The 24,625-nt window shown below is 51.9% G+C and overlaps 9 protein-coding genes across 9 annotated transcripts, besides 3 other annotated features; 6 read left to right on the top strand and 3 right to left on the bottom strand.

Moving 5' to 3' along the window:
• Positions 1–99: 99 nt before the first annotated feature.
• On the bottom strand, positions 100–6,155 carry SNOG_02115 (hypothetical protein; the record flags this gene model as incomplete). The annotated part of the gene is made up of 3 exons (XM_001792680.1): positions 100–4,439; positions 4,464–5,726; positions 5,780–6,155. The coding sequence occupies 3 exons, from the start codon at positions 6,153–6,155 to the stop codon at positions 100–102; spliced, it is 5,979 nt and encodes a 1,992-aa protein (XP_001792732.1).
• A 675-nt stretch (positions 6,156–6,830) lies between these two features.
• SNOG_02116 (hypothetical protein) lies at positions 6,831–7,435 on the top strand (the record flags this gene model as incomplete). Its single annotated transcript, XM_001792681.1, has 2 exons — positions 6,831–7,226; positions 7,284–7,435. The coding sequence occupies 2 exons, from the start codon at positions 6,831–6,833 to the stop codon at positions 7,317–7,319; spliced, it is 432 nt and encodes a 143-aa protein (XP_001792733.1). The 3' UTR covers positions 7,320–7,435.
• Positions 7,436–7,570: 135 nt separating this feature from the next.
• On the bottom strand, positions 7,571–9,022 carry SNOG_02117 (hypothetical protein; the record flags this gene model as incomplete). The annotated part of the gene is made up of 1 exon (XM_001792682.1): positions 7,571–9,022. One exon carries the CDS (start codon positions 9,020–9,022, stop codon positions 7,571–7,573), a length of 1,452 nt encoding a protein of 483 aa, XP_001792734.1.
• A 974-nt stretch (positions 9,023–9,996) lies between these two features.
• SNOG_02118 (hypothetical protein) lies at positions 9,997–11,077 on the top strand (the record flags this gene model as incomplete). The annotated part of the gene is made up of 3 exons (XM_001792683.1): positions 9,997–10,178; positions 10,414–10,833; positions 10,987–11,077. The coding sequence occupies 3 exons, from the start codon at positions 9,997–9,999 to the stop codon at positions 11,075–11,077; spliced, it is 693 nt and encodes a 230-aa protein (XP_001792735.1).
• A 588-nt stretch (positions 11,078–11,665) lies between these two features.
• Positions 11,666–12,953, top strand: SNOG_02119 (hypothetical protein; the record flags this gene model as incomplete). Its single annotated transcript, XM_001792684.1, has 2 exons — positions 11,666–11,824; positions 11,874–12,953. 2 exons carry the CDS (start codon positions 11,666–11,668, stop codon positions 12,951–12,953), a joined length of 1,239 nt encoding a protein of 412 aa, XP_001792736.1.
• Positions 12,954–13,661: 708 nt separating this feature from the next.
• SNOG_02120 (hypothetical protein) lies at positions 13,662–15,971 on the top strand (the record flags this gene model as incomplete). The annotated part of the gene is made up of 2 exons (XM_001792685.1): positions 13,662–14,309; positions 14,526–15,971. 2 exons carry the CDS (start codon positions 13,662–13,664, stop codon positions 15,969–15,971), a joined length of 2,094 nt encoding a protein of 697 aa, XP_001792737.1.
• Positions 15,972–16,288: 317 nt separating this feature from the next.
• Positions 16,289–16,294: a sequence feature (Short protein (SNOG_20019, EDP89844.1) was converted to a misc_feature.).
• Positions 16,295–16,355: 61 nt separating this feature from the next.
• Positions 16,356–16,416: a sequence feature (Short protein (SNOG_20019, EDP89844.1) was converted to a misc_feature.).
• Positions 16,417–16,515: 99 nt separating this feature from the next.
• Positions 16,516–16,526: a sequence feature (Short protein (SNOG_20019, EDP89844.1) was converted to a misc_feature.).
• Positions 16,527–18,189: 1,663 nt separating this feature from the next.
• On the bottom strand, positions 18,190–19,905 carry SNOG_02121 (hypothetical protein; the record flags this gene model as incomplete). Its single annotated transcript, XM_001792687.1, has 3 exons — positions 18,190–18,636; positions 18,691–19,175; positions 19,398–19,905. The coding sequence occupies 3 exons, from the start codon at positions 19,903–19,905 to the stop codon at positions 18,190–18,192; spliced, it is 1,440 nt and encodes a 479-aa protein (XP_001792739.1).
• Positions 19,906–20,357: 452 nt separating this feature from the next.
• On the top strand, positions 20,358–21,354 carry SNOG_02122 (hypothetical protein; the record flags this gene model as incomplete). The annotated part of the gene is made up of 2 exons (XM_001792688.1): positions 20,358–20,516; positions 20,668–21,354. The coding sequence occupies 2 exons, from the start codon at positions 20,358–20,360 to the stop codon at positions 21,064–21,066; spliced, it is 558 nt and encodes a 185-aa protein (XP_001792740.1). The 3' UTR covers positions 21,067–21,354.
• A 262-nt stretch (positions 21,355–21,616) lies between these two features.
• On the top strand, positions 21,617–23,990 carry SNOG_02123 (hypothetical protein; the record flags this gene model as incomplete). The annotated part of the gene is made up of 4 exons (XM_001792689.1): positions 21,617–22,662; positions 22,729–23,434; positions 23,487–23,749; positions 23,912–23,990. 4 exons carry the CDS (start codon positions 21,617–21,619, stop codon positions 23,988–23,990), a joined length of 2,094 nt encoding a protein of 697 aa, XP_001792741.1.
• Between the last annotated feature and the right edge of the window lie 635 nt (positions 23,991–24,625).

Genomic DNA, 24,625 nt, shown 5'->3' on the forward strand with positions numbered 1-24,625 from the left:
ACCTCACACAAGAACAGTCTTCAAGCTTTTTAAGTAATTTAGTGGTATAACGACGACGTTTGATCGAGAAACGGTTCTTTCTGCCTCTCAGCTCAGTTGCTAAGCTATCGGCTCATCCCAAACTCCATCTCCTCTATCCTTCTTCTTCCCACCGTCCTCCACCCTCGGCGCTTCCGGCACCTCAATACCCTCAATGCTCCACTTCATATCAGGATAAGAATCGCTATGAACGGTAACATCAACCTTCTTGCCCTGCGCTTCTGGTGGGAACGTAATCTTGGTCGTGGCTTGGAGTCGCGAGCTGGCAGCTCCATTGTTCGCATTGCGGCCACCTCGTCCCCGTGCTCCACCACTGCGATTGGGGTCGCTCCAGCCGACTCGCTTCAACGCGATAATCTCATCCGTGCTTGAGTATGAGAGGATCACGAAGAAGCCCTCAGTCTGTGGCTTGGGGTAGCGCGGCGCAAAAATGCGGATGCCGTTTTGCTGCATTCTGGCTGGGTTTTGGCGGGTGAGGTTCAGAGAGAGAGAAATTGCATTGACCGCGCCGAGATCAAGCTTCAGGATCGGAAGACGAGAAATGGGCTCGATGAAGCGCTTGACAGCCGAAGGCGTGACACCCGCTAATTTGCCTGCTCTTTCCAAATGTGCCGGTGATGAGGTGGTGGCTTCTATAAGCGTCTTCGGACTGGCCTTAGGGTGCTCGAGGCGTTTCTTTTCCTGATCAATTTCCACGCCGGGGAAAATGGACAGTGGTCCGTCTGTTGGCCAGCGTGCAGACTTGATGGCCTGCAACAGGTTGATCATCCTCACGCACGACGAGAGGTAACCCAGCTCAGTGAGCACATCGATTGAAGCCTGCACGATACGGATGCTCTGATCCAACACGCTGTTCAGATCTCCGACGTAATCAGAAATTGGTAGATCGATGCGCGAAAAGTGCGCCTGTAGAAGCAGGAAAGACTTGACATGAGGATCCCACATTGGCAGACCAAAGTCATCGGCTGGAACTGGGAGTGCCTTCGACAGCTCAGCGTTGATGAGGTCTTCATTGTGGCGAACGGGAAGCTCATCGTACTCTGTTGCGTGCGAAATCCAGGAGAGAACGTTGGCAAAGGTCGCGTCACGCTTGACGTTTTTGACAAGGTAACGGATAGTCTTGTGGCTCAGATAGTAGTAGCTCATGATTTTGCCCAGAGGCGTTGGGTCTACCTCGCCGGTTGGCTCAACAATCGCGCATGAAGACTCGTCCAATTCCTTCAGAGATGTTTCCACTAGTTGAACCATGTAGTCGTTTGCCATTGTCTGAGCAGTAATAGTGTTGTGCTCTTCTGCGGAAATCTCTAGTCCATAAAAGGATGGGTTCTTGTGCAGGCGACGGAAGAAGAATGTCCATGTGAGGTAGTCCAGCGCATCCTGCTTGGTCGCCACGGTCCCAGCTGAGATCTCAGCACCCAGATGGTTATCAAGGACGTTGTGCAATGACGATTCGACGGGGAAGCCAGTGTGCAGAAAATGTTTGTAGAACTCCTTCTTTGCATCTTGCGTGAAAATACGTGCAATACCCGACGTGTCGAATTGCGGACGACCGGCACGACCCAACATCTGCAGCACGTCCGTCAAGTCCATATCTTTGTATCCTTCTATCTTTGCATCGAAGAATTGCGTGCCCTTGACGACAACAAGATGGGCTGGCAAGTTGACACCCCACGCAAGCGTACTAGTCGCCACCAAGATTTGGATTTTGTTATTTGCAAAAAGTTCCTCTGACAGAGATCGATCTGTTTCGACTAGACCAGCGTGATGGAGACCGATACCAAAACTTAAGGCTTGGCGGAGGTTGTCGTCCTTGACTCGCTCAAGATTGACTGCAAGATCGTCTTCCGACATGTGCAAGAAACGTCTTGGGTTGTCCTCCATACCGCAATATGTAATCAGGTCATTGGCAGTAAGACGAGTCTGCCGCCTTGAAGCGACGAATACAATGACAGGCTTGTCTGGAGAGTGTTGCTTGATAGCAAGAAACGTCGGACGGTTCATCGACTGCATGAGCGGGCAGAACCCACGCTGCTCAGGGAATCCGTCGATGAAGATCTCTAGTGGTACAGGGCGAACCGAGTGGCGGAAGTTGAACAAGCCTTCTTTAACGCCGAGCCAGTTCCCGAGGTCAGAGGCGTTGGCGCAGGCAGTGGACATACCGAGAAGACGAATTGAGCCACCTTCCTTCTGTGATGCGATGTAGTTCATTCGAGAGACAATGATCTCGAGAATCGGGCCACGATCACCACCAAGAAGATGAATTTCGTCAATGATGACAAGGCTTACTTGGCGGACATAACCACGAGTCTGCCAGCTACGACTGATACCGTCCCACTTCTCAGGGGTTGTGATGATGATATCCGCATCTCTTATGGTGCGCGTATCGGGAGTGTTGTCACCAGTCAATTCAACCAGTCGCAGACCCATTGGACCTGCAAGTCGTTTGCCCCAGTCCTGTACTCGCTCGCGGACGAGCGCTTTCATGGGCGCGATATAGACCACCTTCGAGCCAGGTTTCTCGCGGAAGGCCCACCACATTGCAAGCTCAGCAGCTACGGTCTTTCCACTTCCAGTAGGAGATCCAAGCAGCACATTAGCGGGTGTGTGGTATAGACAATGGAAGATCTGCGACTGCATTGGGTTGAAATACTGAAAGCGCTGAGCATAAACCTCTTCCAGCAAAGGGTTCTTAAGCGCCGAAATTGGCAATGGCTGAAGGTCTAGAAGGTCAGTGTAGACACTCTCAGTGTCAGGTCGGATCAGATGCTGGAAAGATATTGGGTGCACAGTTTCGGAGCCTAACCAGCGGTCTGACACTGCGCGAACATATATCTGTGTAGGCAGCGGATCTGTGAGAGGGATAGTGAAATTCAGCTCGTGATCGTCATAGAGCTTCCTTCGTGATAGGATGAAGTACTCGTAATGGTAAATCTCAGATGTTTCCGAATTTTCCACCCAGATCCAGAATGACTCCGAAGTTCCGTGGTGGCGGTCATTCCACTTGAAGTCTGGGGTGAGCCAGAGCTTGATGCGAAGAACGTCTCGATTCAGAGGTGCGATTTCAGACTCGATAGTTAAGGTCGGGAAGTTGTCAAGCAGCTTTGCAATGACACTGCCCATCTTCTGGTTGTGAACCATGCCGCCAATCTCGGCAGGCTCCATGTCGCGAAGCGTTTCAATCGAAGGGAATTTGGCATCTAGCTGTCGCAAAACTGGTTGTGGAAGATCAAATTGGTGAAGTGGGTGTTCGATAGACCAGCATCGATGCTCGATGGACTGACAAAGGCTGAGGAGTACGAGACACTGATAGCCCCAGCGTCTATTAAGCGCAATCATGAACAGCGCGCGGGCAATACGCGATGCGTTCTGGGTGATATAGTTTGTGTCGGAGACCAAAGTAAAGTCTTCAAGCCTGGCTCGAGAAATGTGTGCTTGTAGCAAGATGTTGGTCTTACCGTGAGGCGTAGCGTAGCCACCTTTTACATCTGCTATGACATATCCTTCATCCTGGAGCGCTGACAGTTCTTTCTCTTCAGTGTCGCGTGACTGTACTTGGTCGAACTCGCCACTCATACTGACCATGGCCAGAGCATCAGCATCCGAGCTACGAGGCCTCATCATGGTATTGAAGATCTCAATACTCGACTGCCGGACGTAGTATTGACTGGCAATGCGACCTACATCCTTGGCGCGTAGATCCTCCGTAGTTTCATTGAAGATGATCATCTGGCTCTGTTGCAGGATTCGGGCCGCATCGATAATCAACTTGCGGCGCCTAAGGACAAGCTGAGGATCGTCTCGTATCTCCGCCCATTCGATACCATAAAGTAGAGGGCTCTTCTGCATTCGCACGAACAAATAAGAATAGCCCAGCCATTGTACAGCTTCCGAGACAGTGGTGACTGTACCTAGAGAGATCTCCGCATTGAGATTGTCGACAAGCTTTGAGGAGAATCTGGACTCGATCGGCTGTTGCTCGGTCACCGCGCGCATGTAGTGGTCCAGCCTGTCATGCGTAGTGCAGATGAACCCGATACCGGTGTCCTGGAATTGAGGTCGACCGGCACGACCGAAAATTTGTAGGACATCTAGAATGCCTAGATCGGTGAATTTTCCCTCTTGTGCATTGTAGACCTGTGTACCCTTGATGAGAACCGCAGCAGCAGGCAAATTGACACCCCAAGCCAGGGTTGCGGTACAGCACAACACCTTAATGACTCCTTCACCAAAGAGCCGTTCGATGAGGTTACGATCTGAACGTGGCATACCAGCATGATGAGTGCCCATGCCTTTGCCGAGTAACTCGCGTAGTTCGCGTCCCTTCGATTGCTTCATGTCGCGAACAGCGTTGTCGTATCGCGGATGCTCTGAGGGATCGAACAGGTCGGAGCACCCTTCGTCTATAGCTAGTTCATGCAACCTACGTGCAGTCTTCACGGTATCTTTCCTGGAATGTACGAACACCATGATCTGATGACCACGCTTGAGCATTTCCACGACCTTGTCGAAGGCCACTTTCTCCAAATTCTCTCTCGACTTCATCGTACCAGGCTTTCCTTTGGCGCCAATGAAATGCTGCTCAAGTGGAACGGGTCGGAAGGATGCGTCGAAATAGAATAGGCCGGCCATCAGATTTACGCGAAGGAACTCTGCTACGTCGACATAGTTAGGTAGGGTAGCTGATAGGCCAACTATTCGGATGAGAGATTGCGTGCTTTCTACTTGTCGTTGAGTTCTTGCGACTAAACTTTCCAGAACGGCTCCACGCTCATCGTGCAACATGTGCACTTCATCGATAATGAGCAGGCGAACTTTTTGCACAAGTTCCGTATCGCCTGTACTCTTTCGTGTGACCACATCCCACTTTTCGGGTGTCGTGACAATGACTTGCGTGTCTAGAATCTCGGCCTTTGTCAAGTGCATGTCTCCCGTGAGTTCGCGAGCTTTGATGCCTAGCCAGGCCAGGCGCTTTCCAAGCTTCTCGGTCACTTCTGCAGCGAGCGCTTTCATGGGAGCGACGTAAATGATCTTGAAGTCTTCAGTCATGACCGTGAAATCAGTGGCTTCCGGATGCTCGATAGGATTCGGAACAACATTCTTCGCAACAGTATTGAGGATGGTGAGCATTGCCGCATCTGTTTTACCAGCACCAGTAGGCGCACAGATGAGCATATTCTCGCTCGTCTTATACGCTACGGGGTATACCAAGCTCTGCATACGATTAAGAGCTTTGTAGCCCTTGAAGGTGCGCTGGCAAAGCCCGTCGAGCTCCGCAATCTCAATCAGCTTGCGACCAACGCCAATCGTGCCCACAGGCATTGCTGGGATCTCGTATTCCTCGTATAGATTGTTGTCGTGATGCTTGTGGTCCGGAGGAAGGGCATATTTCTTACCATATGCGGACAATTTGTTGCCTGCCTCATGGGTGCGGTAGACGTGCGGATACTGTGGGCCCTTTCGGTCCATGGCGGGTGCCAGTGACGCATGCTTGTGTTCAAAATCTTGACGGCGTAACGCTTCATCTCTCTCCGCTCTGGTCTGTAGCCGGCCTACGGCTTCATTGTCTTGTGATCTAATAGCATGGTGCTGGGATTGCAAGATCTTCTTGCGATGAGATATAAGGTCAGCGACCAAATCCAGCTCGTCATAGCCCACAATGTCGGCCAGCATCATCTGTAGCTCTTCATCTGTAGCGCGTCAGTGTTCATAGAGATGGAATTGAGAGGTTGAATCGTCTTACCGTTGCTATCGCTAGCTAGGATGGCCGAAAGCTGGTCCTTGAGAGCTCGAGCGTCTAGACCAGAGCTCCTTTGGGCAACGCCGGCGCACTTCTTTGCCAACCACTGCTGGCTGTAGGGACTCCCCCCAGTGGGGAGGTCTGAGAATTGTTCGAGTTGATCACTACTGTACTCATCCTCGTACTCATCACTAATGATGTCCCAGATGTCCTCGCCGCTCGCAGTTCCGGAGAAGTCGTCATCGTCGAACTCGATGTCATCTCCATAAGCTGGGGGTTTTTGCCCCTCAGCGGGCAGATTCAGCTCAGCGATAGCCTTCCTCATGGCGGCGAGTTGCTCGAGCCATTGGGCCTGTGCACTGTCAATGGAGGGCGACATGGTTCTGCACGTTTGACGTCGTTGTCGAGTTGACAGACGAATGCTGGCGGCTGCCCAAGTGGTTGCCTCTCGTCAAGGCTTGGCAGTTTGATGATGCCTGCACTGATCTCGGCTGCGCCTGCCCCGCCCCCGCGCCTAGCGCCATTATGTCAGCTCCCGCGCCCGTTCCAAGGTTGGCCAGCCGTCCGGCGTGTGATGCGCTGCAAGTGATTACACTCCTTAGAACTCCGTGAAGATTGATAACACACCTCCTACTGCCCAAAACTGGAAAGTTGATACCTACACGTCTCTTAAATACCCCTCACAAGCCGCCATCATGGACAAGGACGCAAAGTCGGTCTCAAAGTTGATGTATCTTGGTGTGAGCGCACCCTCACCGCCCAAATCGCCATGACGCAGCTAACGATGCAGCACAGGTCCTCAAGAACGATACAGCAACGCAGACTGCGGACGAGTTAGCGGCTGCTACCAATGTCAAGAGCCTCAATTACTTCGCCAGAGCTACTGTCGCTCAGTTTGTACGTCGTCCCATCCAAGCGGAACAAGCACAGGCTCACAAGCAGAATAGATCACCTTCACTGCTGCCACAATCGCCGCGCGCCAGGCACCAGGAAAAGCTATCGTCAACGAGAAAGGTTCGTCGCTTGTTTACCCTTCATACGGCATACACGACTGATGCATCATCTCCTAGACGCGGCATTCCACGTTCTTGCGAATTCTGCAGGCGTGTGCGTTGTCGCAGCCACCAACGATGAGTACAACGCTCGTGTAGCGCAATCGCTTCTCAGGAAAGTCCTCGACGAGTTCATCACCAAATACCCGCCAAGCGCATACGCCAACTTCCAGAAGGACAGCCCAAAGCTATCTTACCCAGAGTTGGAGGTGTACATTGAGAAGTATCAGGACTGGACTAAGGTGGACAACCTCGCTCAGATCCAAAAAGACCTGGATGAGACCAAGATTACAATTCACAAGACAATCGACAGCGTGCTGGCGCGTGGTGAGAAGATTGACGACTTGGTGGCTAAAAGTGACGGCTTGAGTGCACAGAGTAAGATGTTCTACACGCAAGTAAGCTTCCTCTTTGCTATGGACATGCAAAGCTATCCGCTAACTTCATTCTACCAGGCCAAGAAACAGAACTCGTGCTGCGCTGTCATGTAGATAATCATGCACTTTTGAGCTTGTCAAAGCGATAGAGCGCTTTCCCTGCCGGATGAGGAGTTGAGACGCGCTACTTGGTCTTTTACATATCCTACGACCAATTTAGACTATATTTCACAAATTGTCCTTCACACATGTCTTCGAGCAGAGCTTTCGCGCCAACATAGTACCGTATGAGATGTGTTCATTTGTGTCTTGAACACCATTTATACAGCGACTCATGAGCAGCAGTCGGAGGACCTCAAGCAGCCTCACTGCTCATCATCTTCCTCCATATCCGTCAGATCTGCTAGTTCCATCTTAACAATCTCGTTGTCAGAATCCGAGTCGGAAGCCGCAGACATCTGATCATAAAAGTCAACCTCTTCGCCCCCTGCACCTTCCTCCTCGCCTTCCTCAGCTCCTGGCTCCTCAACCTCTTCATACTCCATTTCTTCTCCCTCATCATCTTCCTTTCTCGTCGCCCACTCTTCATCATCAATCTCCCCCTTCAGCCTCGCATAATCCTGCACACTACTTCCCACCAAAGACTTGACATGCTCGAAGTGCGTGAACACCCCATCCTCCACATCCATCATAGTCGGATAATTCCACACGAGAAAGATATCGCTCGTGTCTTTCAAGAAGATTCGCCACTGCATCTCTTTCTCACGCGTCTCGTTCGAAACATGCCGCTCTATCAACTCAATCAACCGCTTGACATGCGGATTCTCGAGCCCGGAATCAGCACCGGCGTTGAGGTCGTGGTAGTGTAGCAACAAGCTCTCCTTATCGACGTAGTGACAGAACAGAATTCGACACTGCGACACGCAGAAGTGCCAGTTGTGGTAGTATGACGTGTCTTGGTAGCCCTCGGGCGAGGCACATGCATGCGGCGAATCTGGGTCGTGAGACGACAAGTACCGACCCCAGAGTGTCGAAGGGCGATGACGCGTGTCCTGGGGTGTGTCGGGCGAATACTCCAACTTCTTTTCCTTGAGTCGCTTGTTTGTCGGTGTCTGCGGGGCTTGGACTTCGCTCAGGCGGGCTGGGAAGGTGAGGGTCCTGTGGTAGTTCTTGAGCGCCTGCGTAGCACTGTAGGCCATGGGTAGACCAACGTCTTGCTCTGGGTGCGCGAGGTTCCAGTTCTCTTCTTCGCGGGCCATGGCTTCGAACTTGGGGATAGTGTTGACGAGTGCGACTCGCGCTGTCTGGTACGCGCGGTTCGTGTCTTGGTATGCGAAGCGGTCCACGTCCTCGACGAGGGGACCGTCGCGCCACGGGCCGCCGACCTTCTTCCAGTTGGTGTATAAGTTGCTGATGAGAGTTTGGTGATGTTGGAGCGTGCAAGTCGAGCACCACTTTATGCTTTCTTTAATCTCTCCCTCCTCAATGAAGGATGCAACTTGCGTTTGTGCTGGATGCAATGCATGCTTGCACTTCTCCGCCAGCGCAAAGCCCAACTCGTCTTCTACTTCTGGCCCAGACAGATCAGGGGTGAGACAGCGATCTGGAGGCGATATGCGCGCACGCTCTTCTTCACGCAACTGTTCGTGCCACTGTTCGCGCCACTGTTGGAACTCTGCATGTTCGAATGCAGTGGGGACGACTGTGACGCCGAGTACCTTGGCTTTGTTGGTTACCTTTACCCAGAGTCTATAATCAACTATTTCCACTGGCGCGAACAGGACCGCGGCGTTTGGCGGAAGTCGAGAGGGCGCCATTGTGCGCAGATGGAAGGTGCAGGATGCGGGCGTGCGACCTAGGATTTCGACAAGCTGTTCAATGCAGCTGAATGCCACGTAGTTCAGGCAGTTCCTACAGTCAGAAGATAGTTAGCAATCGTTCGATGTGTGATTGTGGTGGTCGACGGCGGCGCTGCGATTGTCGAGGTGGTCGGAGAAAGAAAAAGCGGCAGATATTTGTAGCAAGCACTAGCTCAAGTGGGTGGGAGTGAATGAGAACATCGCAGAACATTTATACTGCGACATGATGACTCATCTATATCGCGCACATCTATGACATGGCTTTGGCTCAATTGTTGTTGTCAAGATACCTTGCGAGGTGCAGACATCATGGCAGCAAGGTGTTCGGCAATTGAAACATCGTACGCCCACGGACGGCGAGGTCGTATACTCCAACGTCTTCTCTCCTTCACCAAATGCCCCTTGTTTGTTCTCGGATCTCCTGCCACATGTTCACATATCTTTATAGTCCGGCATCCAAATCTGCAGCAGTACCGTGTTAAAACGCGATTTCGGCGAAGTCAACATTGTCTTTCTTAAGCGGAACTCATACTAGTAGATACTGATTTCGGGCCTGGAGATTTTGCGTGACTGTTTGTGTGCAAATGATCTTCCGTACTAAATGTTAAGTTCTTAGTTTCCATAGATGATTTAGTCGATGTACTTGATCAGCGAAAGGCTATTCAGTGCGTGCCACTGAGCCTAAAAGGCTATTTTTATCTTAATAATGTGCGCTTAGGAGCTGTTACAGTCTTTTTGGCATGCAAAGTCTTGTGGGACTGACCCAAAGTGTTTCTTAGTCGTTTGTTCGCGGCTCGCATAGCTGAATTACTCACAAGACAGCCGCACTTGAGCGCCGACCTCTCTTCTCCTAGACAATTCGAACATTCTGTTTTTCACCATACAGAAGTTATCAAATCCTCCATGATTACCCATCATCGAGGCCGATCATCATGGCCCGTCTCGACGCGCTCCCAGTCGAACTCCTGTGCGATGTTTCCAACACGTCCACGATTCCTGCGAAAGCAGCAACGAGCTATTCAGCGTATCTCTGCTCGTTCGCAAGTACTATCCTATCGATCGTCCTTTACAAGGCACCACGACTATTACAGCCCAAGCCTACCGATGACGGGGAGTGATACTACCGTCGTCGCCATCAACTCAGAAGCCTGTGGAGGACTATGGTCAGCCAGCCCCATCTTACGAAGCAGATTGGTGAGCTCGAAGTGACTGTGGCTCTAATATAATCTCGCTGGACACCACGCACACCAGCCGACCTTTCGCTATCGATGTCGATGTTGGAATTGAGGCTGTAATGAGTCTAACAATTGCGTCGGCTGACTGGGCCGCTCGTATACGACCGAGCTGAGCCTTTTTGACTTCATCAACTACCGTGGCAATAACGATTCTCGTTCGGGTGAACACCGATACATGAGTGCCCCAGAGCATTGGATTTATCGTCAGGATGCAGGGTTCGTAACCGCAATCTCGGAGGTCTTTCACGACGAAGTGTTGGATGGCAAACACACACATGCAGGCAACAGACGTCCAAGTTGCCGCAAGCCTGAGGGACCTGGCGCTGTATTGTTGGTCAACCTCGGCGTCAGCACGGTGTTGAACAAAACGATCGGAGGCGAAGTGACTTATTCTAATGTCGCTTCATGGTTCAGATCACTCGCGAAGGTCATGACGAACGGGTTCCGTTCGGAATACCGTGCAGCAACTTTCGATGCCATGGATACAAAATTGCCTCTAGGTGAGGTCCAAGGACTCGTATGGCTCAGGCAGACGTGTGTCAGTGCGCATAGAGATTGGCTGGCGCTGCCAATACGCCTCACAGCTATCACGAAAATTTTCATGTTATGGAAGACAGGGGCAAACTGGCGACATCGCCGCTCCAGACTCGTTTGGATAGACAGTCTCTTGAAGCTAATCTTCTACAGCCATAGGATCGAGCTGAAAGATCCAAGCGCTCTGCCGCGTCCACTGCGGGAGACTGACGAAGATTCAGACGGCGCTGGCAGAGAAGAATGAAAGATATTGCTGGAAGTAAGCCAGATGAATAAGATGAGTTCGGAGATTCCGGTCACATTTTGATGGGCAGATTACATGGAGATGGATGGTGATGGTACTTTCGCGTTCGCTCTACAAAGTCGAAAAGGCTGGTTGAGACAACGCGAACTTAGAGAGAGGGACGTTGGTTCTTTGCTTGAGACGCCAGACGTTCAAGACTTTAGTGATAGTAACATGGAAAGTAGTTAGCGCGCAAGCGAACTGTATAAGATGTGAGATGCATACCCCGTTCCATGATCCTTAACCCATTCCTTTGCAGTAAGAATCGATGATAACATTGGAGCATAGACCATATGGTTTTGTAATGCAATGTTTCCGAATGCTCAGCCTCCAAATGTTGTACCAGTTGTGAACGCCCGTGTTTCGGCCCCAAATATGCAAGCCTCAGCATGACCTGTCCAACCACAACGAAATTGGCTGCACGCCTGGATCTTGGCTACCCAATCATCACAAACCAGGGCGGCTGAGCACATGGAGGAGGATTGTCAATATATAAAGAACGATACCACAAAATTCGCGCCAGCCTGGTCCGCCTCAATCGTCGTCGCCATGGCCAGCCAGAATTTCGATACTCCCATACCGTGCTGCAATGTTTCGCCAGGATTAGTCTCTGCAGACGACAAATCGAGCTGGTGTCAGGCGAACTTGAATACGTGCACTGAAGTCTGCGGCGGGCAAGGACAGACGAGTGGTAATACATGCGATCGAGTGAGTCCTTCAAAATCGCCCGGTGCGAGAAATACTGATCACAAATTAGACGTCACTTAACTACAGCTGCAAATGCTCCAACGGCACAGACATAACCTCAGCCTTGGCGGCGTACAGCTTCACTGTGCCGGGGCAAATGTGCCAGTTCTGGTTCGGGCAATGCATCAGCGCAGCCAACGGAAATTCACAACAGCAATCCGAGTGCGACGGGGCCAGGAATGCTAATTGCGGGACTCGGATGATTGGCTCCGGTGCGCAGTCTTCTTTAAGATCAGCAGCAGCTTCTGCTACATCAGCTCAGGCATCGGCTAGTAGAAGGGTTTCTGCAACTGCCGCTAGTCAGTCGAGTGACCCTCGTTTACCTGCATCCTCGTCATCTTCTTCGTCTTGGTCGTTGTTGACCGATTTACCGACGATCGCGCCCAACAATAGGAATCGCCCATCGAAAAACCCCGGATCATCAATAGGCGCAATTGCCGGGGCTGTAGTAGGTGGTTTATTGGGTTTAATACTTGTGCTCACCTTGATATGGCTGTTCCTACGCCGGAGAAACGCAAGAAAATCCGCGGCTCCCACAGCTGGAGATACAGGGTCGAGTTACGACGAAAAGGAGGTTTCGGACCCGGTCAATATGATTCTGCCTTTGAAAGCCGAACTCCCTGGCAATGGATCATCCGGGACGCATCGCAATGCAGCATGGCAGCATACCTCGCATCATGAAATGGTATCGGAGCTGGATGCAAGTACGAACGCTGAGTTGTATGCCAGCAGTCCTCATCAGACTCATTACAGAAATGCAAATTTACAGGGCGGAGACAGGCCGTATGAAGCCGCAGAGTTACGTTCATCGACGCCACAGCCGGGCGTAGAGCCCAGTGCGTCGCTCAATGTCCCAATGTCGTCGGGGCAAATACATCAACGACAATCGTCCAACGACCAGCATACTCAATCAGTAACCCCAGAGAGGAGCGCGGTTCAGCGGCAGTTATCAGCGGAAGAAATCACCGCGCTGGAAGAAGAGGAAAAGAGAATAGACGCTGAATTGGAAGAGGTGAAGCGAATGAAGGAACTGAGAGATCAGAAGATCGCGATACAGCAGAAGTTAAGAGATGCAAAAGGTGTATCTTGAGCTTGAACGCAATACTGATGTGTTTGATTCATATGGCCTTTGAAAATGTAAAGTCTGCTTGGGATGGACTCGACGCTTCTAGCCACTGTGTTGATCACGGTAGTTCGAAAGCGCGCGGTGCATGCTGAGCCACGAATTCACGGCGTCGATTTTGCATAGCCATTGAAGGATGCGTGTGCTATTAGGATGAAGGCGGTATAAAGTATGATATCGCCGTCCTTGGTGGGCTCACAGAGCGGAGACTCAGAGGGATGTAACTTTCGAGCTGTCTTTCGCTATTGAGCTTCGCTGAAGTTGGAACAGAGTAAATGAGGGCAAAAAAATTGTTAATGATTTTTTTGCACTGAAAGACCTCTCGGTAGAGTCTGACTTACGAAACTTTCTTGTTACAGTAGGCTTTGTTGGACGTTGAGCAATATTACTTAGGTAGGCTTCTCATACGGCAATTTGGTGTATAAACGAAGATATTTATTGTGTAACAAGTCAAGATTGAACATCCCCGTGGGGATTCTCTGTGACATTCGTTCTCAGTGTATATATGTAGATTTGCGAGTTATGTCGTGAAATGTGGAAGATTGAAGTGACGTCGGTAGACAAGCGCGAGTCATGAATAGCCTACTAAAAATGGTCACATGACGTCGCGTCAACTTTTCGTCTCGTCGTCACACTTGGCCGTCGCAACCACGACCACGCGCAGGCAATGACTCAATGTCCCTCATCAAGTATGCGAAGACATACATAGCTAATCAAGCAAAGTATGCGCACCTTAACGCCTTCGTGTCTCGCGTCGAACCGTCGGCACTCCTCAATGTTCCGCCGAACCCTCCGCTAGCGACTGATGGCGAAGGCAATGCAGATTGGCATAACCTTCGCGGCATGCCTGTAGCGGTAAAAGACAATATATGCACAAAGGATCTCAAGACTACAGCTGCATCTGGAATCCTCAAAGATTTCACGAGTCCCTATGATGCGACGGTGGTCAAGCTACTGCGGGAAGAGGATGTCGTGGTTGTTGGAAAGACGAATATGGACGAGTTCGGGATGGGATCGCACTCGATAAATTCACACACCGGGCCGGTGAAAATGCAGAGATATGATGGCGAGGAGGCGAGTGCGGGCGGCAGTTCTGGAGGCAGTGCGCTGGCCGTCGCAAGCTCGCAATGCTGGGCAGCCTTGGGAACAGATACAGGCGGCTCTGTGAGGCTTCCTGCTGCTTATACGGGCGTAGTGGGCTTTAAGCCAAGTTATGGGCTGCTCTCAAGGTGGGGCGTCATTGCGTATGCGAACTCTCTAGACACTGTCGGCATCCTTGCGAAGAGTCCTCGCAATGCTGAACGAGTATTCGAGAAGCTTAACGTATACGATCCGCAAGACCCTACTTCTCTTCCTCCGTCGACTCGTTCGCGCCTCGGATCCAATAAAAGTGTACCTGAATCGCTGCGAATTGGTATCCCATTGGACTACAATATAGCTACTCTACATCCTGTTGTTCGGAATACATGGATGCGTGCTTTGAGAGCACTAGCAGAAAAAGGGCACACATTGCATCCAGTACGGCTACCAGCAACACAGCATGCTCTATCGGCATACTACGTTCTGGCCCCTGCCGAAGCATCAAGTAATCTTGCAAAGTACGATGGCGTTCGTTTTGGAAGCAGAGCGGATGGCATCGACGGTACTCCAGAAAGTGTGCTCTTTGCAAAGACTCGTGGACAAGGTTTCGGTGCAGAAGTGCAGCGCCGGATTCTGCTGGGCGCATTTTCACTCAGCGCACAGGCCATCGACAATTATTTCATTCAGGCACAGAAAGTCCGAAGGCTAGTGCAGCAGGATTTCAACAACGTGTTCGCCAAAGCCAATCCGCTTGGCAATGAGGGCACGACGTCCGGAGGCGCAGACGAGAAGGTGGACGTCTTGCTGTGCCCGACTGCCCCCACACTTGCTCCAGCTTTGTCCGATGTCAAACAGCAGGACCCCCTCAAAGCATACATGAATGACGTCTTCACCGTGCCCGCAAGTCTTGCAGGCTTACCCGCGATTAGCTTGCCTGTCCATATTACAAAGGAGGAGGAACTAGTGTTACACGGAGACCAAGACATCAGGGAAAGTGCCGGAATGCAAATAATCGGCCAGTACGGAGACGACAAACTCGTTTTGAATGCTGCGCAGAGCCTCCAGCTAGCACTAAAGGCTATACAAGTGACTGCAAAACCTGATATGACCGCCTGGGGTCATAGTAGTCTTGGAAAGACTTCAGCCCGAGAGCGCAAAAAGTATGAAGAAAACGCCAACGAGCTCGGCCTTAGCATGGCAGAGGCCATTCCGATAATAGAGGCACGCAAACTACAGGCTGCCAAACAGCTGACCGCGACGTTCTACGAGGCGCTCGGATCTGCGCGTCTGAATGAGGCCGGTTCATTTCACAGACAGTCACGCCAGGAATACATTGCGCGCTTCATAGACGAGGAAGATCCGCTCCTTGCAGAGAAGTTGTTGTACGCGAAGCAAATCGAGTATCTGAAAAGGATGGAGGACAGGCGCGAGGGGCAGGAGAGACTTGCACGAAGATACCAGCGTGAGGCAGACATGTTCAATGCTTCAGAGGCAATTAAGGCAGAAGATGCAGAGCCCCCCAAAGCGAACGATACAGGCCGTCCAGCGAACCAACAGCATGAATCGAAGCCTCTACACCCACTAGGCTCGTCGTTCTACAGAAATGGTGTCGCGATCAAGAATTGGCGCCGTGCCACGTTCAAGGGCGCAGACATCGATCTCAAACGCGATGCTGGAAAGCTGTATACAAATTCACCGCCACCACCTGGACTGGAAGTGAAGAAGGATGTGAACTTTTGGTTGCTCAAGCCCAAGGAACCACCACCAAATTTACCACCACCACCAGAGCTGGAAGTGAAGAAGGATATATACGTGTGGAGGCTCCAGCCCAAGGAATCTCCTTCAGGTAGAAGGCGTACAAAAGCGAAGAAGCAGGCTGGACCAAGCATTGAGGAGCTTCAATAGGTCAAGGAGGAAGTTGAGGAAAAGAGAAACGTAGAAGTTTAGGGAAAGAACAAAATAGGTCGTCAAAGACGAAAAGTCTAACTGATGGCTTAAGCCTGTGTAAATATCAAAATTAATATCTTCTCACACATCACAGATCAAGTCACTCAAAAGTCCGATATCATAAAAAGAATGTCCATATATTCATCCAATCATAAATCCTCCAAATTCATATTTGCAAATCCCTTAGCCATCCACCTCCGATCGAAGATCTTGCCAGCTCTGATTCGTTACGAGAGCATGTTTATCGAAGCATGTGGTATCGGCGGTTGAAGTGCTTAGTGCTACAAACACACCCCGAATTAGCCAACCAATCCCCACCCTCTTCGTCTGGGCACAACTTACAGAGCAAGAAGAGCACGAGCAGCCGGAGCAGTCACCGGAGCAGGAGCAGGTCTGGCAGTTGCTATCGCAGCGCGTTAGTTTGGACATCATGGTGCTGGCGCTAGGCCCAGTCGAGCACAGCAGCGTCTCGAAAGACAGTGCGTGATTGGGGGCGACGTACCAGGGAGACATGTTGATTGGATGGGTTGGTTGGTTTGGTTTGGAAGTGTGTGTGTGATGGGCAGATGAGTGAGCTTGGTTGACCATCAAGGTACTGCGCGAAGGGACTTATATAGACCTCCCTCCTCCGTCTGGACGGCGAGAGATGGCCGTCTGATCATGCGCTGACAGTGACATATCGATCGACCCCACTCCCCAACAGCGCCCGACGAATCCTTGGACCGACCATACATGTGAAGCACACACGTTGTGGAGAGGCAAATGCGTGCTGGCATACCCCACACTACTGGTCGACTCGCCCACACCAGAGGCGTTTCCGGCGGTGGAAAGTTAGCGCGGTATTTTCACCGCATGCGAGCTTGTCTGGGCGTCTTTCGATTCTACCTATTCCGAGGGATGGTCGCCGCAGCTCACACGGCTTGTCGGGCGAATTGTCCGGTCACTGGGCCTATAGCCATTTGCCCGCGTACACCATCAGGCCAGCCCGCCGGTGCGTGTGTAGTGGAGACGGAACGGCACGTGGGGAGCAATGACATGCACTGGCAGCTCTGTTATCAACACTTTACGTGAATAATGCGTGGCTACTGCCCATTTGACCCCGCATATGCAATGCTGGAACCGAGATGCTGTAATGTGCCTATGCTGTGCAGGTTTTACCGGTCAAGCTGGCCAAGGAACTGTCTTGTTCTGGACTCGATTGCATATCCTGCTGACCTCTTTGTCCCGAAAGGGTCCAGGGAGTAGTCGTTGTGAAATGCCCAATCAGCGCTTGCCGTGGTAGACTCCGGTAGTCTGGCACGTGAACCGCGGCAATTGGGGTAGAGGCGGTACTTGGGGTAAGTACCCTTCCGCGTCATCAGAGGGTACTTCGTGGGGTTGTTGCGTTGGGTGTAGATCTTGTGTGCAAGGGATCAAGGGTTCGGGTATTGAGTTTCGACATAGGCGAGATCCGTGTGTAGGAAGTGAGGCTTTCTCCCACGCGGACTACGACTTGGTAGTCGCTCTGTAGAAGCGCCGTTGCCGCCGTAACATCAATGGTTTTCTGCGGCACTTGAGCGCATGATGTGTTATGAGATATGGGAGCTTTGTACCAGAGCTTTCCAAGAAGTCCCCACTTGTGAAGTACCTACCTAGGTACGGTACTCAGTGACGAAGATCTACTTCTGCAGACAGAAATTCCGTCTTTCAAAAGCTCGAGTGCAAATTCTACGACACCTCATGAGAATCCATGAAGATTTACCCCGACCATCTCCAACACAATCCGCGATAATGCCTCTATCTCTAGCCTTATCATATGCCCCGTCTAGACCCAGAACTAGCCAACAAAGACATTCCATTGTCAGAAGTCTATTTTTGCCACCTCTAACTCTAACTTTACAGCCTAACGAGAGCGGTGACATATCGCCAGACCGCTCATCGCTACCAAAGTTCGTGACATATCAACACACCGCCCAGAAGAGCACGCGAAGCTTCGGCGACGTAACAACACCGGAGCCAAAGTCAATGATCATGAGAATGTGGATCTGGCTTTCTCGATGGCCAGAAATGCCTCTCAGGAAGGAGCGGTGACATATCGCCTCGATAGATCTCACTCTCAATTCCCCACCTCTATGCATCCACACGAACAAAGAGAGCATGACACGTAACTCAATCATTTTCACACTTCACCCCCTATCTAAATATCAAGATGTTGCCTAATGTCATCCACGCCTCTCCAATCGTCCTCCCTCGTCCTCTCAAGCGGACTATGGACATCCTCCTCCTCACTCCGTCTACTCCCCTCCGTCCCCGCGCTCGCCACCGTGATCCCACTCACACTCCCACTCGTGCTCTTACTCCTTCTTTTCTTCTTGAACCAGCTCCTCTTACTCTTCGTACTCGCAGCATCAGTGTCCGACACCACGCTTGCCGCGTCATCGACCAGCGTCGTATCTGCCGTCGACACGCTGAGATTAGACGGGAACTTGGCAAGTTGGTCGTCATCAACAGGCGCATGCTTGGGCGTCGGAACAGGCGTGACTTCTGTCGACGGCGTAGACTCCACGAGTTCAGCATCGCGGTACCATTTCCTCCTGCGCGTATACCGCCCCCAGCCATCGAGGCCTCTGCGTCCATCACGCCACTGGGAAGTCTTTAGTCTTGTTCTAAGGTGAGTGTAGTGCTCGCGTAAACCTACCTTGTTATCATAGTATATCCATCCTGCATCGTCCTTGGTGGTGGTTTTGGTGTCGCCGCCCGTCTCGATTTTCCAGCTGCTGCCTTGCACCCAGCGCCAGCGGGATTGGCCGCCTTCAACTTCGGGGAGCTCGAATTGGTCTTTCGGTGGGACCGCGTTGAGGTGTTCGTCGGTCCAGGAGGCGCGTTCGTAGGCGAGCATGGAGGATGTCCAACCGATGCCCAGCCAGCGCCGTTGATTCTCGTAGATGGAGAAGGTAAAGCGCACGCCGGTTGATTCTGGGCGGCGCTTAGCTGCCAGAGATGCTGCCACTTCTTGCGTGCTCTTTTTGCGGGGAGGGAGTGGTGGTGCTCCCTTTTTGTCTGCAGAGATGGTGTCGCCAAAGTCCAGGCCAGTGAGGAAGGCACATGTCTTGCGGACCATTCTCGATCTCCACATGAGAGTACGAGTCACACGTGCGGGCCGCGAGTGCCAGCTGAGCGACACTGTACCGACTGCCAACACTACTCGTTTAGTAGAGAGGATGTAGAACGGCGGTAGCGTTAGAAGAATCCATAGTGGAAGAACAAAGAGTATTCGGATGAAGAGTACTGTCAGTGCCGGTCTTGTGGTCGCAGATGTCGCAGTCCTCTGTGTTGAAAGGAAGTCGGTCAGTCGTAGGAACGGGTCGAGCAAAATATTGCACCGTGACGTGAACATCTTCAGACTGTCGACGATGTCTTCCAAGCTTTTGTGGTGCTTGATGTCGCTCTCAGATTCCGCTCTCTTATGGACTTTCTGCCCTTTCTCACCAGTCCACCCAGTCGACGAGAGTGGCGAGTATCTTCGAGTGTACATGCCCAAGATCAAGCCTGACACCACAATGATCGGCCCGGCATATCTCGTCACAGCATCACCATACATGACTATCGCCCAGAAGCTGGCAACCAAGAGGAAGCTCTCCCACGGGTCTCCGGTTGTCCATGTTAACAGCCCAACCAGTTTGTTCAACGGCAGGATGAAAGGGTGCGAGTACGCAAGAACACGGGTGATCTGAGGCGGTGTAGCAGCAAGCAGAGGGGACTTCTGGTGCACCAATATCGCGGATCTCAACTTGGTCTGCGGCGTGGACTGGCCGAGGGTGGAGGGAGTGAAGGAGGCATAGGTCGGCGGGTTCGGATCACCGGTTGGCAGCGGGGACGACGCATCGTTGGAGGGTCTCGAAGGGCTGGACATGTGCTCTAGCCAAGGTATATCTTGCGGCGTGTAAGCATGTTGGGTGGAGTTGTGCCTGTGTATATGTTCGATGCAGGATATTTGGAAAGACCAACCTAGTGCGGCCATGCATCCAGAAGTGCGTCATAGGGCTGCGCAGGTAAGGCTGAGAGCCGCGTCTACTGTCAAGCCACACACTTTGCGGACAAGAGGGTTTTTGTCGTGCTGTGCTGTGCTGGAGAGAGACGGATCTGAGCTCGAGTGATCGTGAAAGTGCAGTGGCATGTGACGCGGTCATTTTTGCTATGACGGTCGGCTGGCGGCTTTGTGCATGTGAAGGCCTAGTCCAAGGCTTGCGGAAGCCTCATGTCAGTACCGAACTTGGAATTGACCCAACCACAGAATGTATTATTGGGACGCTGAACGCTTTCCGACAATACAGCATATGTCAGTTCCATCATGCACCGATTAAGATGCTGTGGAATGCGTACACGCAGCGCGAGGACTCAGCTTTGCGCTCGGATGCTGATTGGCTGAAGCTGTGGCGCGGAACGCTCCTCATCCTCGGAAGTTGTCGAGAAATTTCCAAGACAACCTTCATCGACGCCAACAACTCGCCCAAGCACCCAGCTGTGCGGCAACAACTCTGCCAGACCCGCCGAGCTACAAAGGGACCGCTCTATACTAGACCTTTTTCTACCACATCACAATGGTACATCTTCCACCGCCTCTTTCACGAATCCCGCCAACTAACACCACCAGGCCCACCGCATAATAACGCAGGTCGTCTTCTCCGGCGCCCGTATAATAGGCCGCGCGGTTTCCGAGTCCTACCGTCAAGCTGCCGCCGCCCAGAAATATGCTGCCGCCAACCAAAACGGAGGTGGCGGTGGTGGAAGCGCCTTCTCCGGCGGCTCCAACATTACCATGGATGAGGCATGCCAGATTTTGAACGTTGGACCGGGCAAGATGGGCAACATTGAGCTGGAGGCTGTCACGGAGAGATTTAAGAGGCTGTTTGATCTGAACGATCCGAAGAAGGGAGGCAGTTTCTACCTACAGAGCAAGATATTACGGGCGCGAGAGAGAATTGAGAGGGAGGTACAGGGACATCAGCGTGTGGCGGAGAGGGAGAAGGAGTTAAGAGAAGGCTTCAAGCCGAAATTCACCAAGGAGGATTGAAGCTCGAAGTCATCTACATGATCTTGTTCCTTCGCACTTGGGAGCCTTTGACCTTGGCAGGGCTTCGACAGTCTTCACTCACCGCGAAAAGCCCATTGGACAGTAGAAAGAGACTGCATACGACTGGCGTTCAGATATTTGGCATAGCGTTATTGCCGATTCACATGTCTTTTTAGGAGCGGTGGCGCTCTGGAATCAGCACAGAGAACCTTTTGTGCCACAGAACTCTCCGCTCGCATTTGTACATATATATCGATTTGATTGTTCGAATAGTAATGTACCAATACATATTCCCCCATGAGCAAGTGAAACAGAGACCGAGGAGCACTGAAAGCTTCGCTTCCCCGCAAAGGCATCAAGTGGTGACCCCAGTCGCCCCTTCCGTTTCGTCATTATGCACGTGCCGTATCCGGATCCTTGGCGCACTGGATTAACAAAAAGTTCGCGCCATCCTTTGACCTCCAACCTCACCGCCCCACAACACTCACTCCCGCAACAAACGGTCGCAACAGCAGAAAAGCTGCGCCAAACGAACCTACGCACGCGCAACATGGGTGACTCGTATCGTCCTTCGCGGCGCGAACCTCCGCCACCAAGAAAGCTGCAAGATCGCGTCACTTTCGGTGATGGCGGTCGCGACAACCACCGGCCAGATTTCACTTTTGAATCGAAGCATTCCGCACCTCATTTCCCGCCTTCAGGTCCTGCAAACGGAGCGCCGCGCGGGCCTGCTAGGAACAACCGTGGTGGAGGCAACCGCGGGGGAAGGCGCGGCGGTGACCGTTATGGCAGAGGCAACTCCAATGGCTCGCGCCGTGGTGGCGCGTACTACAAACCACCTGCGCCGCACGAGCGCGCATTGCTTCAGCATCACGATGATGGCGAGGAGCATATGTATGGTGTCTCCCATGGCCCCAATCGCTTCATGAACATTGATGACTTGTCTGATCACGACGAGGCCGACATGGACGAGAGTGGTGACTCGGCCAACGGTGACGGCGCGAAAGGTGAAGGGAGTAAACACAAGGTAGCCCGAACGATGGCCCCGCGCAACGATGGCGATTCAGTACCCAAGTGGTCTAATCCCGATCCGTACACTTCTCTTCCGCCTCCCAGCGAGACGACTGGAGTCAAGATGGATGTAGTCCAGCTCATCCGTAAGGCGAAGAACGCAGCTGCTGAGAAAGCAATCGGAAACGGCGCTGTTGCCGCCAACGATGACTTTATCTCGTTTGCCGACGACGTCAGCGAGGATGGAGAAGTCGACGATGATTCTGATGTGCAGATATTAGAAGACGAAGAGCCTATTCGAGATCGGCGCAACGGCAATGCATCTCGGCGCTCGGTGCAGGGTTCCCTGAATGACCTGGACCACGTCGCCAACACCGTTGATGAATCTCGTCAGAACGGCTACGATCGTCAGAACGGCTACGACTCGTACCCCCCACCACAGCCAGGTTCGGGCATGAAGCGTAAAGGCGGTAAAGATGTGCCCATAGTTTCTGACTGGGTTTTGAACTCGCGCAGCAGTAACCCCACCCCGTGGGCTGCTAGTTCTCAGACATACAAACATCTTGCCAAGGAACCTAAAAAGTGGTAAGTAGATGCACCTCATAGCTGAACGGCTATCCCACTGACGGAACATGAACTGACATCGAGTAGGCTACACAACGAGATCCTCGACTTCTACGAGTGGGTGGCTCCGCAGGAATACGAACACAGCGCTCGTGATAAGCTTGTCCAACGCATCTCGAACGCGTTGAGCAGCCAGAGGTGGTTCCCTCAGGACAATGGTCGTATTCTATGCTTCGGATCATATCCGGCTGGACTCTACCTTCCCACAGCTGACATGGATCTTGTGTATGCGTCTGACAGACTTTACAACGGTGGTCCTCCAGTACTAGAAGCTGGGGTTGACAAAAACGCATTCACCAAAACTCTACGCAAGGCATCCTACAGACTCCAGAAGGTAGGTATTGCGGCCAATCCATTCGTGATAGCCAAGGCGAGAGTACCTATCATCAAGTTCAAAGACAAACTTACTGGCCTCGACGTTGATATCTCATTCGAGAACCTTAGCGGTGTACAGGCGCAGGCAACCTTCGACAAGTGGAAGATCGATTATCCAGACATGGTTTACATGGTGGCTCTTGTCAAGCAGCTGCTGGTCATGCGAGGCTTAAATGAGGTTCATACCGGCGGGCTGGGAGGTTTCAGCATCATTTGCCTGATTGTCAGCTACATCCAGCATTCCCCGAAGGCGGATAACCTCGGAGAGTGCTTCATGGGCTTCCTCAAGTACTACGGCAAAGACTTCGACCTAGCCAGGAAGCGCATTCAGATGAATCCCCCAGCCATACTGGACAAGGTATGTCTCCTGAGCACGTACGCTTATCGTACCTTTCGCTAACTCATCGAAGTCAAACTACGGTATTGATGGCCGAGAGGAGACGGACACCGGCTTGTCAATTCAGGATCCCAACAAATTGGACAATAACATCTCCGGTGGATCGCGTAGAGCTCCAGATGCATTCAACGTCTTCTCAGCGGCGTACGACACTTTGTATGATCGTCTGAGAGCTTCGGAGCTTGGCCAAAACATTGGACCCAGCATTCTGGGATCTATCATCGGCGGCAACTATAACTCCTACCTAGACCAGCGTCATCGTCTGAGGACCATTCAGTAAGTTCGTGTACTAGACTGCGGTGGGCCTTAATCGTACCATCCTCTTCACTGGACTGCGGACCCTACCGATACCTGGAGGATTGAGCGCTCCAATGTCGGATTGTAGTATTAATTAGCACTTGCATTGTCGAAGGCACGAGCTGAACTCACACTTTCTAGTCAGGACGACTATGATTCCGAAGATGAGCACACCGCCATTCCTCAGAAGAGCAAGGATGCATCGGCGAAGAAGCAGTAGTATGGTGCTCTACCACGGAACAGGTGGGATATCTGAGTAGTTATTGCGGCGTTTAGGGGGTTATTGTGTTACAGGTTGAGCCGAGTATGTTTGCTTCGGCAAGGCGCACTCACTTTCAGCAGGTTATGGCGGCTTTCTTGCTTCATGATACCCACAGGTGACCAAAAGTGTCTGGTGTACAACATCTTAGCATCATACAGACAGGACAGATCTTGGAACGAACGCTTCGTCGACCGGCCGGATTGTACAACCATGTTGTTGCTCCTGCAGGAACCACGATATGGACATGCGAGCCTCCCGATCAACGACGTCGTACCCACCCGGATTTTTCAACCTGTCCTCCAATACGATTTTACGGATCATGTCCTCTGTACATTAGATTTTTCATGACAAGTTTCTTCCTTTCTTCTTCTCATTTGCTATCCTACGGCAAGCCTTCAAGGATCTACTAACATGTGCCTGGTGTGGCAAGATGAAAGCAGTAGCAGCTTTAGGCGCCGACATGATCGATTGCGAATCCAATCAGTTGATCAATGCCGGATCCTAACACCACGAAACAGTTCTCTAGAGAACGTGCCACCGGCAACGGGGCGTCTTTTATCATTGAGTCGCGTGCCACATGGCGTGCGCTTGAG

This window comes from Parastagonospora nodorum (genome assembly GCF_000146915.1).
Source record: "Parastagonospora nodorum SN15 chromosome Unknown scaffold_3, whole genome shotgun sequence".
NCBI classification, from domain to species: domain Eukaryota; kingdom Fungi; phylum Ascomycota; class Dothideomycetes; order Pleosporales; family Phaeosphaeriaceae; genus Parastagonospora; species Parastagonospora nodorum.